This window comes from Crotalus tigris, unplaced genomic scaffold, assembly GCF_016545835.1.
Source record: "Crotalus tigris isolate CLP2741 ecotype Arizona unplaced genomic scaffold, ASM1654583v1 scf7180000024347.1601321, whole genome shotgun sequence".
NCBI lineage: Eukaryota > Metazoa > Chordata > Lepidosauria > Squamata > Viperidae > Crotalus > Crotalus tigris.
The window spans coordinates 420,441-433,103 of record NW_024100516.1 but is presented as its reverse complement, the minus strand read 5'-3'; the positions used below and the strand labels follow the sequence as shown (position 1 = coordinate 433,103).

The window sequence follows — 12,663 nt, the reverse complement described above, 5'->3', positions numbered from 1 at the left end:
AAGTGACGGGTGGCACCAACATTTTTCAAACAGTTGAGATATGGGGAAAAGACTGGAAATAAATTATTTGCATCGATATGTCCTGATGACAATTTTAAAGAAAACAAAAAAAGGGTTTGCATAAATTGAAGAATAATTTCCTATGTTGTGATTGAGAGGTTATGTTGGGAGAGGGGGGTGATGACAACTTCCTCATTGGCTCAAGGGGGAGATTCTTTCAAAAAGGTTAAGAACCACTGGTCTAGATCAGTGGTTCTCAACCTGTGGGTCGGGACCCCATTTGGGGTCGAACGACCATTTCACGGGGGTCGCCAAACAAGGCTGTCCGCCATTTTTCCCCCTTTTCTTTGGCCACGCCCCTGGCACCCGGTGATGTATAAGTGGTTGGGGGTCACCACAACATGGGAAACTGTATTATGGGGTCACGGCATTAGAAAGGTTGAAAACCACTGGTCTAGATAGACTTTTGGGCCCTGACATGGAAGATACTTGCATTGAGACTTCTTTGCACCAGAGAGAAGATCAGCACCCTTTGCTCAGCGCACAGTGTTGATAAGAAAATTCAGTTATGGCTCTGACCACAGTCTATATGGCTAAACTTCACTAAAGGTCAACAGGTTGAGGGCCATCCACCAAGTTAGCACTTCACACGTACAAGTCCTCAACCAATATAAGAGAATATTTGAAGCTCAGAGTGGAACTGGGGGCTCTTTGGTGCTCTCTGAGCTTGGTGGTTCTCTTGCAGACGTTTCATAACCCAACTAAGTAACATCATCAGGACCAGAAGGGAAAGAGGGGTTTGCTCTCTGTTTATCTACAAGTGGCTTGCTCTGTGCACGTTGGTGGGAGTTTTCCTGATGAGGCTGTGGCTTACTTATTCACTCAGAACAATAAGCTAACAGTAAACAACAGCATAATTAAGGAATACGAAGAACACACCCACCAACGTTGACAGAGCAAGACACTTGTATATACAGAAAGAAAACTTCCCTTCAAGCACGGATGATGTTACCTAGTGGGGTCATGAAATGTCTGCAAGAAAACAACCAACGTCGGAGAGCGCCCAGGACCCCACCGCTATTAAACCAGCCCTAAGAAGGCAGGGCATCAAAGGCAGAGAAATTCAAGACTTATTCCTGACCAGAAAAAAATATTTATTCTTTCAACCCCTTCGCTTCTCCCAGCCCAACCTCCTTACAATGTTATGTATTTATTTAATCAAGTTATAAAGCTGTCCATCTAACACAGGGGTATCACACTCAATTTCATTAAGGGCCGCATCAGCATTGCGGTTGCCCTCTGGGGGCCGGGTGGGTGTGGCCAGGGTGGGTGCGGCCTACTGGGTGGGCGTGGATGGAGTGGGTGTGGCCTACTGAGTGGGTGTGGCCAGCTCTCCATCGTTCGCGTCAAGGGTGCCTGTGGGGGCCTGGGCAGGAGTGGGACAGATCTGAGGGTCTCTGGCAGAAGGGGGTGGGACTGGGTCAAGTGCCAAGGCAGGGTCCACCAGGGCAAGTGCCAAGATGGTCACCACAAAATTGTACATTGGCTCCCGGACGGCCTGGGCCAGGGCCAAGGCAGCGGGGGCCGTTCCCTCACTGTTTCCAGGATGGCTTCGCGGGCCACATGAAACCAGTTCGCGGGGCGCATCCGGCCACCGTGCCTTGTGTTTGACATGTCTGATCTAACAAACATATTTGGGGGGGGGAACGACAACTTTCAGGATTCCTAGCCAGCGTGCATTGGCCATCCCCAGCTGAAGAGCATCAGATTTACTGAATTATTTTATTATCAAATGGGTTTTGGTGCCGGACTCCAAATGATGGGGGACAGACTGGGACGTCTACTCCTTCAATAACTTTTGGAAGAAGGCATGCAACGACCTCTTGCCAAGAGCTACCCAGAGATTGGCCCTGGTTGTGATAGGTAACTGTGCTTGGATTTAAAAAAAGAAAAAAGTGCTTTAGGTTCATGGGATGGGAGCACAAGCTGTAGCATCAGTTCCAACACTTTAAATCAGCTTTAAAGCAGCTGCTTCTTTTCCTAGGTTAGTTGCTGCCCTAACCAAGGAAAAGACGCAGCTGCTTTAAAGCACAGGAGACAAAATAACAGAATAATAGAGGAAGGACTGGAAGTTACTTCCAGAACTTGTGGGTGCTCCAACACTGGAGGTTTTTAAGAAGAGACTGGACAATCAGTTGTCTGAAATGGTATAGGGTCTCCTGCTTGAGCAGAGGGTTGGACTAGAAGACCTCCAAGGTCCCTTCCAACTGTGTTATTCTGCCTCTTGAATGAGACCAACTAGCAGATACGGTGGTGTCTTGCTTTATGCCCAAAATAAGTATTACCCACCTCTTAGGGATGGAGATAAAGGCTGAAAGACAATCATTTAGATGGACTTTGGAGGTCTTCTAGTTCAACCCCCTGCGCAAGGAGGAGACCCTATACCAGTGGTGGCGAACCTATGGCACGCGTGCCAAAGGCATTCAAAGCCCTCTCTGTGGGCATGTGTACCATGCCCTGGAGATGGCAACTGTCCCTCTTCAACCAGCCACTTGCTAACTCACTGAGGTCTCATGTGACCGCATGCATCCCAGCATGGCTGGTTTCTCTCCCCAGTCCCATCCCTCCTGGCCTCGCATGCTCTTTTCCTGGGCACGACCCACTGCATCGCCTCCTCAGCTGTTGGCCGTCTGTCCAGCTCAGAGGCGGCTTCTCTAAACTTCTGGTGGCGGGCTGCGGAGCCCCAGAGTGTGCCGGTCGAGGGGCCGGCAAGCTGTGGATGCCGACGGACACTGTTGGCCCAAATGCGCTCGCTGGCCTCTGTGTGCAGGGGCCGATGGTGTCAGCCAGCAACCGCCCCGGCCCCTGCCTCGCCTTGCCCTGCGACAATGGCATCCCAGCCCTGCCTCGTCTTGCCTCACCTCACCCCGCAGGACGAGCCTCCTGCCTACTGCCCCACCTGCCAGACACCCCATGGATCTCCCCGAACTCTGCCCGGCCCCCACAGGCATCCCACCCCATGAGCAACATCGAGGTAACCATGCCCACCTTGGCCACACCCACCCAGTCTGCCATGACCACAGCCCCGCCCACCCAGTGGGCCACGCCCACCTGGCACCCGGTGATAAATAAGTGGGTTTTGGGTTGCAGTTTGGGCACTCGGTCTCTAAAAGGTTCGCCATCACTGCCCTATAGCATGTCAGACAAATGGCTATACAGTCTCTTAAAAATCTCCAGTGTTGGGAGCACTCACAAGTTCTGGAGGCACGTCCTTCCGTTAGTTAATTATTCTGTCAGGAAAGTTCTCCTTCGTTCTAGGCTGCTTCTCTCCTTGATTATTTTCCATCCATCATCAGCCCTGCTGGCGCAGCAGTTAGAATCCAGTACTGCAGGCTACTTTTACTGACGGCCAGATTTCCTGCAGTTTGGCGGTTCGATCCTCACCAGCTGAAGGTTGACTCAAGATGGTTGGGGGCAAGAGGCCGACTCCGTAAACCGCTTAGAGAGGGCTGTAAAGCACTGCGAAGCGGTATATAAATCTAAGGCAGTGGTTCTCAACCTGTGGGTCGGGACCCCATTTGGGGTTGAACGACCATTTCACGGGGGTCGCCAAACAACGCAGTCCGCCATTTTTTTCCCCTTTTCCTTAGCTGTGCTACTCCCTTTTATTCTATTGGCTTTTGGAAGCCAATAGAATAGACTCTCTTGAATAGAGTCTAATTCTATTGGCTTTCAAAAGCCAATAGGAATTGTCCAGGCTGTCTCTGCCCTGCTGAGCCCGCCAAAAGTCCCATTCTGCAAACGGTGCTGCACCAGTTGAGTAGTCCTCGACTTACGACCGGTTGGGGGGTCGCGGCATTAAAAAGGTTGAGAACCACTGGTCTAAGGGCTATTGCTATTGCTACTTCTTGTCCCGCCTTCAAGTGCTTCGGAGAATAGGTTGCCCACCCCCTCTTCTTTGTGGCAGCCCATTGGATATTGGAAGACTGTTATCATGTCACCCCTCATCCTTCTTTTCATTAAACTGGACCTACCCAATCCCTGCAACCGTTCTTCATATGTTTTAGCCTCCAGTCCCCTACTGACTAACGCTATATTTGCGTTCTGGCTGACCTTCTTGAAGACCAAATCCAAGCACTCCATAGCTTTGCCACATAAAACATGTGTATAGCACATGCACCAACATTATTGTGATGCCACCATACCCTACACATGGAGGTTCACACGATAGAAAAGCTAAGGGCCCCACGGGGACAGGAATGGTTTTGCAAAGATTTGTGAAGCAGGGACAAACATTTCTGGTTTTCTTCCACGTTTTTTATTTGCTCATGTATTTATTCTTACGTGATCCAAAGATCCCAGCGTTGGCTGGGGTAGATTGATTTATTTAGATCCCGCCCGGCACGGATGGTCTCTGGGCGGGATACGGGGTTGGGGGGGGAAGGAAATTTGAAAACTAGATAAAATCAAACAAGGAGATTATTGGAAAAGGCTGGTTTCCCGGAGCCAATTGTCCGGAAAAGAAGGGATTTGCTATGTCCCAGCTGGAATGCTTGGGTAAGTCCTCGGTTAACAACTGCCTGTTCAAGGACCATTTGAAGTTACAACAGCGTTGAACAGGGGTCTCCACCGTCTTGTGAATGTTGTGTCAAGCATTGGGCAGCCAGCTCGTAATTATGCAACTGCAGCATCTTGCAAAGTCAATGGGGAAGACAGCAGGAAGTTGGCAATTGTGATCAGGTAACTGCGGCACACTGCGAGTGCGTGGGATTCGTTTAACGATGGCAACTGAAACAGTTGTGGTAAGTCAGTGCGCTTGCACTCCATAATTGTGTTGCTGAGCAACAATTACAGGAAGACCTCAACTTATGACACTTCATTTAAGGACTGTTCAAAGTTGCAAAGGCACTAAAAAAAAAGTGGCTTATGTTCGTTTTTCACACTTAAGGATCATTGTAGCGTTTCTCCCCCCCCCTCCCGGTCACGTAATCAAAATTTGGTTCATATTTATGACAGTTGAGGTGTCCTGGGATCCTGGGATCAGCTTTTGTGACTTTCTGACAAGCTGTCTTTCACACTTAATGACCCGTGTAGCATCCCCATGGTCACATGATCAAAATCCAGACGCTTGGCAACTGATTCATACTTATGACTGTTGCTGGGGTCCCAAGTCATGTGACCTAACGAGAGAAAATTCAGGCTCAATTGTGGTTGTTAAGCCGAGGACCCCCTGGACGGTGGTTAACCGAGGATTACCCGTATTTTACAGTCTAGTTGTGGTTTGGCCAGGAGAAAAATTCCTTAATTTTATGCAGCTCAAATATAGGACTGTCAGCCACTTGGTGACTTGCAGATAAATGTCTCAGTGAGTGAGCGAAATTTAATGCTTTAGTTAGGGGGAAAAAAGCAGAAAGCGAATTATTTGGGGTATTATGCCAGCCAGCTTTTTGTAAACAAATTCCTATGACTACATTGTGAAGTCAAGATACACAAACACCGGTATATGTGAAAGGCAGATCAGATTAAAGATGGGGGCATTTAAATGCTCTCTTCCTAATTTGGGGTATTTGAAGTAACACGAGGTCTGAAATTTTATTCTCATTTCAAAGCCACACGTTCTCCAATTTTGCAAAGCAGTTCACTGTTGTTGCTGTTGTTTTTAAGGGAGAAGACTACACAATTAACATCTGCATTCCTGAAATAATGTACAAAGACACACTTGCTATAACCGGAACGACACAGGATGTTAGGGAAAATGCAAAATGTTTATGCTCGGAGAGAAACGTGCACTCAAGTGCATACCGTTTTCAGTGCAAACTCGAAAAGGGGGGGGGGAAATCTCAGCTTTAAGGAACCAGACAGATCTACACAAATGAAAAATATAAACAAAAGGCTGGATGCGTAAATTCACCCATCCCTGGCTTTGAATTAAGTGCTGGGCATTAATTGACGGTGAGGATTAAGGGACATTGCATCCATGTAATATACATCTCAGCAACTTATAACAAATTTCACAATCCCACACCACTGTGTTTCCAAGCACTATGACATGTGTGTGTGTGTATGTCCAAATTTGGCAACCTTAAGACCTGTGGGCTACAACTCCCAGAATTCCTCAGCCAGCATGGCAGGCTAGCGAATTCTGGGAATTGAAGTTTAGAGGTCTTCAAATTGCATTATGGCAGTGGTTCTCAACCTGTGGGTCGGGACCCCATTTGGGGTCAAACGACCATTTCACGGGGGTCGCCAAACAATGCAGTCCGCCATTTTTTCCCCCTTTTCCTTAGCTGTGCTACTCCCTTTTATTCTATTGGCTTTTGAAAGCCAATAGAATAGACTCTCTTGAATAGAGTCTAATTCTATTGGCTTTCAAAAGCCAATAGGAATTGTCCAGGCGGTCTCTGCCCTGCTGAGCCCGCCAAAAGTCCCATTCTGCAAAGGGTGCTGCACCAGTTGAGTAGTCCTCGACTTACGACCGGTTGAGTAGTCTCAACTTACGACCGGTTGGGGGTCGCGGCATTAAAAAGGTTGAGAACCACTGCATTACGGGAAAATAAAATGACAGATTAATTCCTTCATTCATTAGAACGATTTAGCCAGATCGTTCTTTTGGGGATATTTTAAGGACTTTTTTTTTTTTCACAAATACCTGCAGAACTAAAATAAAAAAAAATAAGAGTTTCAAGGAAAGGTCCTATATTTTCCCCAATTAAACCTCCCTCTTTTAAGAAAACTTCCCCAAACATCTCCTTGCCAAAAGTTCCTTTCTCCAATTCTAGTTTTCCCTAAACTTTTCCCAAAGTTTGTGTTATCCAAATTTGCAGGTGGGGGCATCCCTCCTCTTGATTTATTTCTGGTTGGACCATAAAAAAAAAAAAATCAAAATTCAAAATCAGGGTATTTCATCAACATCATCATTAACCCCCCACACCCCAACTGTTCATTGTCAAACAATCTCAGATACTTTTTTTTTCTTTAAAATGCATTTCCTATCAAATTTATAAAAAAAAAAGTAAGCTGGGTTTGCAACCACAACCACAATATTTGCTTTCCGTTCGCAGGAACTCCCGACACGCTCTGTTTTTCTAACACACCACCGCTACTGGAAAAGGAATCCACAAAAACAGAGAAGGAAAAAAGAAAAAAGCTTAACATGATTTCCCTATTGCACTTTGCTTTTTCCTGCTCTTGCAGGGTCTCTTTCGAAAACCCCTCCGTTTCGCCGTGGCAGCCAACCGATCCGTGGACTCTGTTCTGCCCACGAGGGCGGGCCTTATATACAACCCAGGCGGGGTACGGATGGAAGAATCACGCCGGAAGTCTGAGTTCCGTCTCCGAAAATAAAAACCCAGCCCTTGTAGTCCGTGCCTTAAAGTGGTTTGTCACTTTTTTTTCTTTCTTTTTTGTTAAAAAAAAAAAAGAGAGAGGAGCAGAACGGGAGGGGCTCAGCCAACGAAGGAGCATCCTGGTCACCCATCACCCTGTAAACTAATCTTTATTAAAGAGGTTTTTCTGTGGTTTATTTTATTCATTGATTTATTTTCCTGACCCCCTCCGGCTTATTTTTCTGCCATTTTATTCGCCCCCGCTTTCTTGGCGTGGAAGGGTTTGTTACCTCTATCTTTCTCGTCCAGGATGCAGTTTGCCACCGGCCACGAGGCGGCGGCTTTCTTGTGGTTAGTATTTTCCAGGAGGCTCTCCGTGTCTTTAGGGAAAAATTCGGGATGTCTTTCCTTCGGCTTCCGGCCTCGTTTCCTCCCGTCGGGGCTAGTTTTTTGTTCTTCGTGGCCGGGGGACCCCTGTTCTTTGCTCTTCTTTTTCTTGGAAGAATCCGCCGAGGTGTGGAACCAGTTCTGGGTTGCGGGGATGGGAAGGGAGGGAGGCAAAGAAAGATGGATTGGCACAGGTCGCCTGCATTCGCACAAAGCAGGTTTAAATGGTGCTTGCACTACACAGGTCAACCTTGGCTCTTTTATGACTCGTGGACTTCAATTCCCAGAATTCCTGAGCCAGCTTAGCTGGCTCAGGAATTCTGGGAGTTGAAGTCCACGAGTCATAAAAGAGCCAAGGTTGACTACCCCTGAGGTAGACTTACGACAGCTCATTCAGTGACCGTTTAACATTACAGCGGTGTGGGAAAAAAAGGACCATTTTTCACACTTTCACGTCGCAGCCTCCCCCGTGGCCACGTGATCGAAATTCAGACGCCTGGCAACTGGCTCCTATTTATGACGGTACTGCAGTGTCCCCCTTTTGTGACCTTGTGACAAGCAAAGTCAATGGGGGAAGCCAGATTCATTTAACAACCGTGTCGCTAACTTAGCGACCGAAGTGATTCGGTTAACAACTGTGGCAAAGAAAAGTCATAACATGGGGCGAAACTCACTTAGCAAGCGTTTCGCTTAGCAACATAATTTTTGGGCTCAACTGGGGTCGTAAGTGGAGAAGGGGACAGGTAGTCCTTGATTTACAACTGGCCGCTTAGCGACCATTCCACGTTACGTCCAAACCGAAAAAGGGTTTCCTTTTGCTATAGAGGGTTTCCTTTGGATGACAGGTTTTAATTCTTATTTTATTTGTTTATTTCTATCTCGCCTTTATTATCTCTGCAAATAATTCAAGGCAGTGAACGTATCCAAAACACCTTCCTCTTTCTGTTTTTTTCACAATAACAACCCTGTCAGGTTTTCCTCACAACCCTCCTGTTTTCCAAAGCGCCTGAAGGCAGGACAAGAAGCAATGGATGGAAACTAACCAAGGAGAGAAGCAACCTAGAACTAAGGGGAAACTTCCTGACAGTTAGAACAATTAACCAGTGGAACAACCTGCCTCCAGAAACTGTGAATGCTCCAACCCTGGAAGTTTTTAAGAAGAGACTGGACAGCCCTTTGTCTGAAATGGTATAGGGTTTCCTGCCTGAGCAGGGGGTTGGACTAGATGACCTCCAAGATCCCTTACAACGTTATTATTATTATTATTATTATTGTTGTTGTTGTTGTTATTACTATTATTTTTACCCCACAACAACCATATGGGGGTTGGGCTGAGAGAGAGGGACTGGTTCAAAGATACCTAGCCAGCTTTCATGCCTAAGGCAGTACTAGAATTCATGTCTCCTGGTGATTGGCCCAAAGTCACCCAGCTGCCTTTCCTGCCTAAGGCGGGACTAGAACTCACATCTCCTGGTGATTGGCCCAAAGTCACCCAGCCGGCTTTTCTGACTAAGGCGGGACTAGAACTCACCGTCTCCTGGTGATTGGCCCAAAGTCACCCAGCCGGCTTTCATGCCTAAGGCAGGACTAGAACTCACATCTCCTGATGATTGGCCTAAAGTCACCCAGCTGCCTTTCATGGCTAAGGCGGGACTAGAACTCACATCTCCTGATGATTGGCCTAAAGTCACCCAGCTGCCTTTCATGGCTAAGGCGGGACTAGAACTCACATCTCCTGGTGATTGGCCCAAAGTCACCCAGCTGCCTTTCATGGCTAAGGCGGGACCGGAACTCACCATTTCCTGGTGATTGGACCAGTCACCCAGCCGCATCGTCTCCTGGTGATTGGCCCAAAGTCACTCAGCCGGATTTCATGACTAAGGCAGGACTAGAACTCACCGTCTCCTGGTGATTGGCCCAAAGTCACCCAGCTGCCTTTCCTGCCTAATGCAGGACCAGAAGTCACCGTCTCACGCTTTCTAGCCAGGTGCTTTAACTTTGCAGCGACTCCCAAAAAGTAGCTTCTCACCTCCGAGTGTGTCTTGGTGATGTGGTATTTGACTCCACTTTCTGAGCTAAACTCCTTCTGACACAGAAGACAACGATATTTGCCCACCAAATGGCCTCCCTGTAAATCAAAGACCAGCCAGGTTAATTTCGGCAGAACCAACCTAGAACTGAGGAGAAATTTCCTGATAGTGAGAACAATTAAAATCAGTGCAACTGCATTGCCTCCAGAGGTTGTGAGCCCTCCATCACTGGAGATTTTAAAGAAGAGATTGTGTATAAGAGATTTCTTATACACAATTACTTAGATGGGATGGTAAAAATTGGCAATTAATCAATCGCAAGAGAAGTACTTTTTGGTATGGAAAAGATGGATAAATTTTATACAATACAAGTATGATATAAAAAATATTATTTAGTTTTTGAATAATTTACATTTAAAGTTTAAGGTATTTTTTAGATATTTTTTTTTTCTTCTTTCTCTTTCTAATTTCTTTTTTTTTCTTTCTTCTTCTTCTTCTTCTTGTTTCTTTTCTTTTTCTCTTTCTGTTTTTTAAGTATTGGTGTTAAAGTATTTTATGATTTGTTTAATTATTGTAACCAAATTTGTATATGGTTTATTTGTGTTTAAAAAATTTTCTTTTAAATTTTAATTAAGCCTGTATTCAGCTCTGGGAAGGTTGGGGGAGGGTTGGGGTGGGTTGGGAGGGTTTGGGGAAGGGAACTCTTTTTTTTGTAAAATTTAAAAAATTTTCAATAAAAAAAAAAAAGAAGAGATTGGACCGCCATTTTTTTCTGAAATGGTGTAGGGCAGGGGTCTTCAAACCTGCCCCTTTTATGACTTGTGGACTTCAACTCCCAGAATTCCTCAGCCAGCGTGCCTGGCCTGTTCCGTTCTGTTCCATTCCATTCTATTTTTGGAGGCTCCAGAGGCCACAGTCCCCTCACGTGGCTTCCGCAGGTCTGGAGGCCACACGAGAGACACCCCATTCTTAAGTGCGGCCTCTGCAAATCGTGTGAGAACCGGACGCCTTTTTAAGAAAAGCTGCCGCGTGGCCTTGGTGAACACAGGCGTCACCCCAAAATGTTGCGCCATCTTTGCCCATCCCCGGCCTACGGTCTGCTGCGGATTTGACTGGCCCACCGTTGCACCCCAACAAAGAAATTGATAATTCAGAGAGAGAGAGACAGACAGAGAAAGAGGGACTATGGAGGTCCATTACCTTGTTGCAGTTGGCCAGGTGGGCTTTTAGGCCGGACACGCTGCAGTAAATGGCTGCACAGCACTGGAAGGGAAAACAGAGAGGCTGAGTGAGCTGGATTCACTTAATAATCACATTCCTAACTTAACATCTGCAAGTGGTTCGCTTACCACCTGTGGCAAGAAATGTCATAAAAATGAGACAAAGCTCACTGCAACAGCAATCTGGGGGCTCAATTGTGGTCCAGGACTACCTGTATCAGGGGTCTTCAAACTTGGCCCTTTTATGACTTGTGGACTTCAGCTCCCAGAATTCCTCACCCAGGTACGCATGCCTGGCTGAGGAATTCTGGGAGTTGAAGTCCACAAATTATAAAAGGGCCATGTTTGAAGACCTCTGACCTACAGTAGTAGCCAAAATTGTGGAAACTTTTTGGGAAAAGTGTACAGTAGAAATGCCACCTTTGGTTAAGTTTCCTCCCATTTTTCTTCTAATTTCTTTATCACTGTAGCCTTGTTCACTTAATAATACTGTTTTACATCACTTTCTGGGCAACCGGTCAACTCTTTGCACCATGACTTTAATTTTATTACGTTTTACAAGCTCACTCAATGAAAAAACACAAAGAAACCCAACCAACTTGATAGCCATCGCACAACACACTGACAAATGTCCTCCTCTCAACTTCAATACAGGACATCAATCACTGGATCCTACTGTGATCTGATTGGCTCATGGCCAAAACAAGATGACACCCGATTGGCTCTCTAAACACTCATGCTCATTGGCTATAATCAGATGAAGGAAAGCTCCCTGAGATCCACCTAAGCAAGTTGTGCTTCCTTTTTCTGGTTATTTGGCTATACCTTTTCCTAGAATACAGTACAGATGATTGAACCAACTTTGTTGCATTACATTCTTGATTAAATGATCTTTCCATTGATATATAATTTTATGGTACTACTCAGAAAAAGGGGGTGTTATTAGCCATCAAACCTCAAAAATACACTTTTCCCAAAAGGTTTCCACAATTTTGGCCACTACTGTATATAGCAGTGGTTCTCAACCTTTTTAATGCCGCGACCCCCAACCAGTCGTAAGTCGAGGACTACTCAACCGGTTGTAAGTCAAGGACTACTCAACTGGTGCAGCACCGTTTGCAGAATGGGACTTTTGGCGGGCTCAGCAGGGCAGAGACAGCCTGGACAATTCCTATTGGCTTTTGAAAGCCAATAGAATTGACTCTATTCAAGAGAGTCTATTCTATTGGCTTTCAAAAGCCAATAGAATAAAAGGGAGTAGCACAGCTAAGGAAAAGGGGGGGAAAATGGCAGACTGCGTTGTTTGGCGACCCCCGTGAAATGGTCGTTCAACCCCAAATGGGGTCCCGACCCACAGGTTGAGAACCCCTGGTATATAGTCAGACCTCTGTTTGTGACTCCAATCTTCCTCCGATCCCATCCAAGACAAATCGAGGGACTTCTGGACGTCAAACGCAACACACTCACGTCATTTGGGCAATTGATGTGTCCTTTTTCTTTGACTTCATTCTTCCAGGCCTCCAGAAGACTCGGGTTCAACTTGGGCAGTCCAGGCCGAGTGTAATTTAGCTGCCAACATTCAGCAGTCACAACAGTCAGAATGCTATTCACAGGTGCAAGGAGGAAGAAGGCGGCTAATGGCTCCCCGATTTCTTATCCTCCTCTCTCCCCCCCCTCCAAGAGGCTCAACAGGTAGAGAGC

General features: G+C 46.4%; 1 protein-coding gene across 1 annotated transcript in view; it reads right to left on the bottom strand.

Moving 5' to 3' along the window:
* Positions 1-12,663, bottom strand: part of ZNF512B (zinc finger protein 512B) — a 76,337-nt gene that overhangs the window by 20,521 nt on the left and 43,153 nt on the right. The window contains exons 14-17 of the mRNA XM_039326936.1: positions 12,430-12,531; positions 10,943-11,005; positions 9,742-9,840; positions 7,616-7,853 (exon numbers count right to left, since the gene is read on the bottom strand). Coding sequence (XP_039182870.1) covers positions 7,616-7,853; positions 9,742-9,840; positions 10,943-11,005; positions 12,430-12,531 — 502 coding nt within the window. The remainder of the gene's footprint in view (positions 1-7,615; positions 7,854-9,741; positions 9,841-10,942; positions 11,006-12,429; positions 12,532-12,663) is intronic.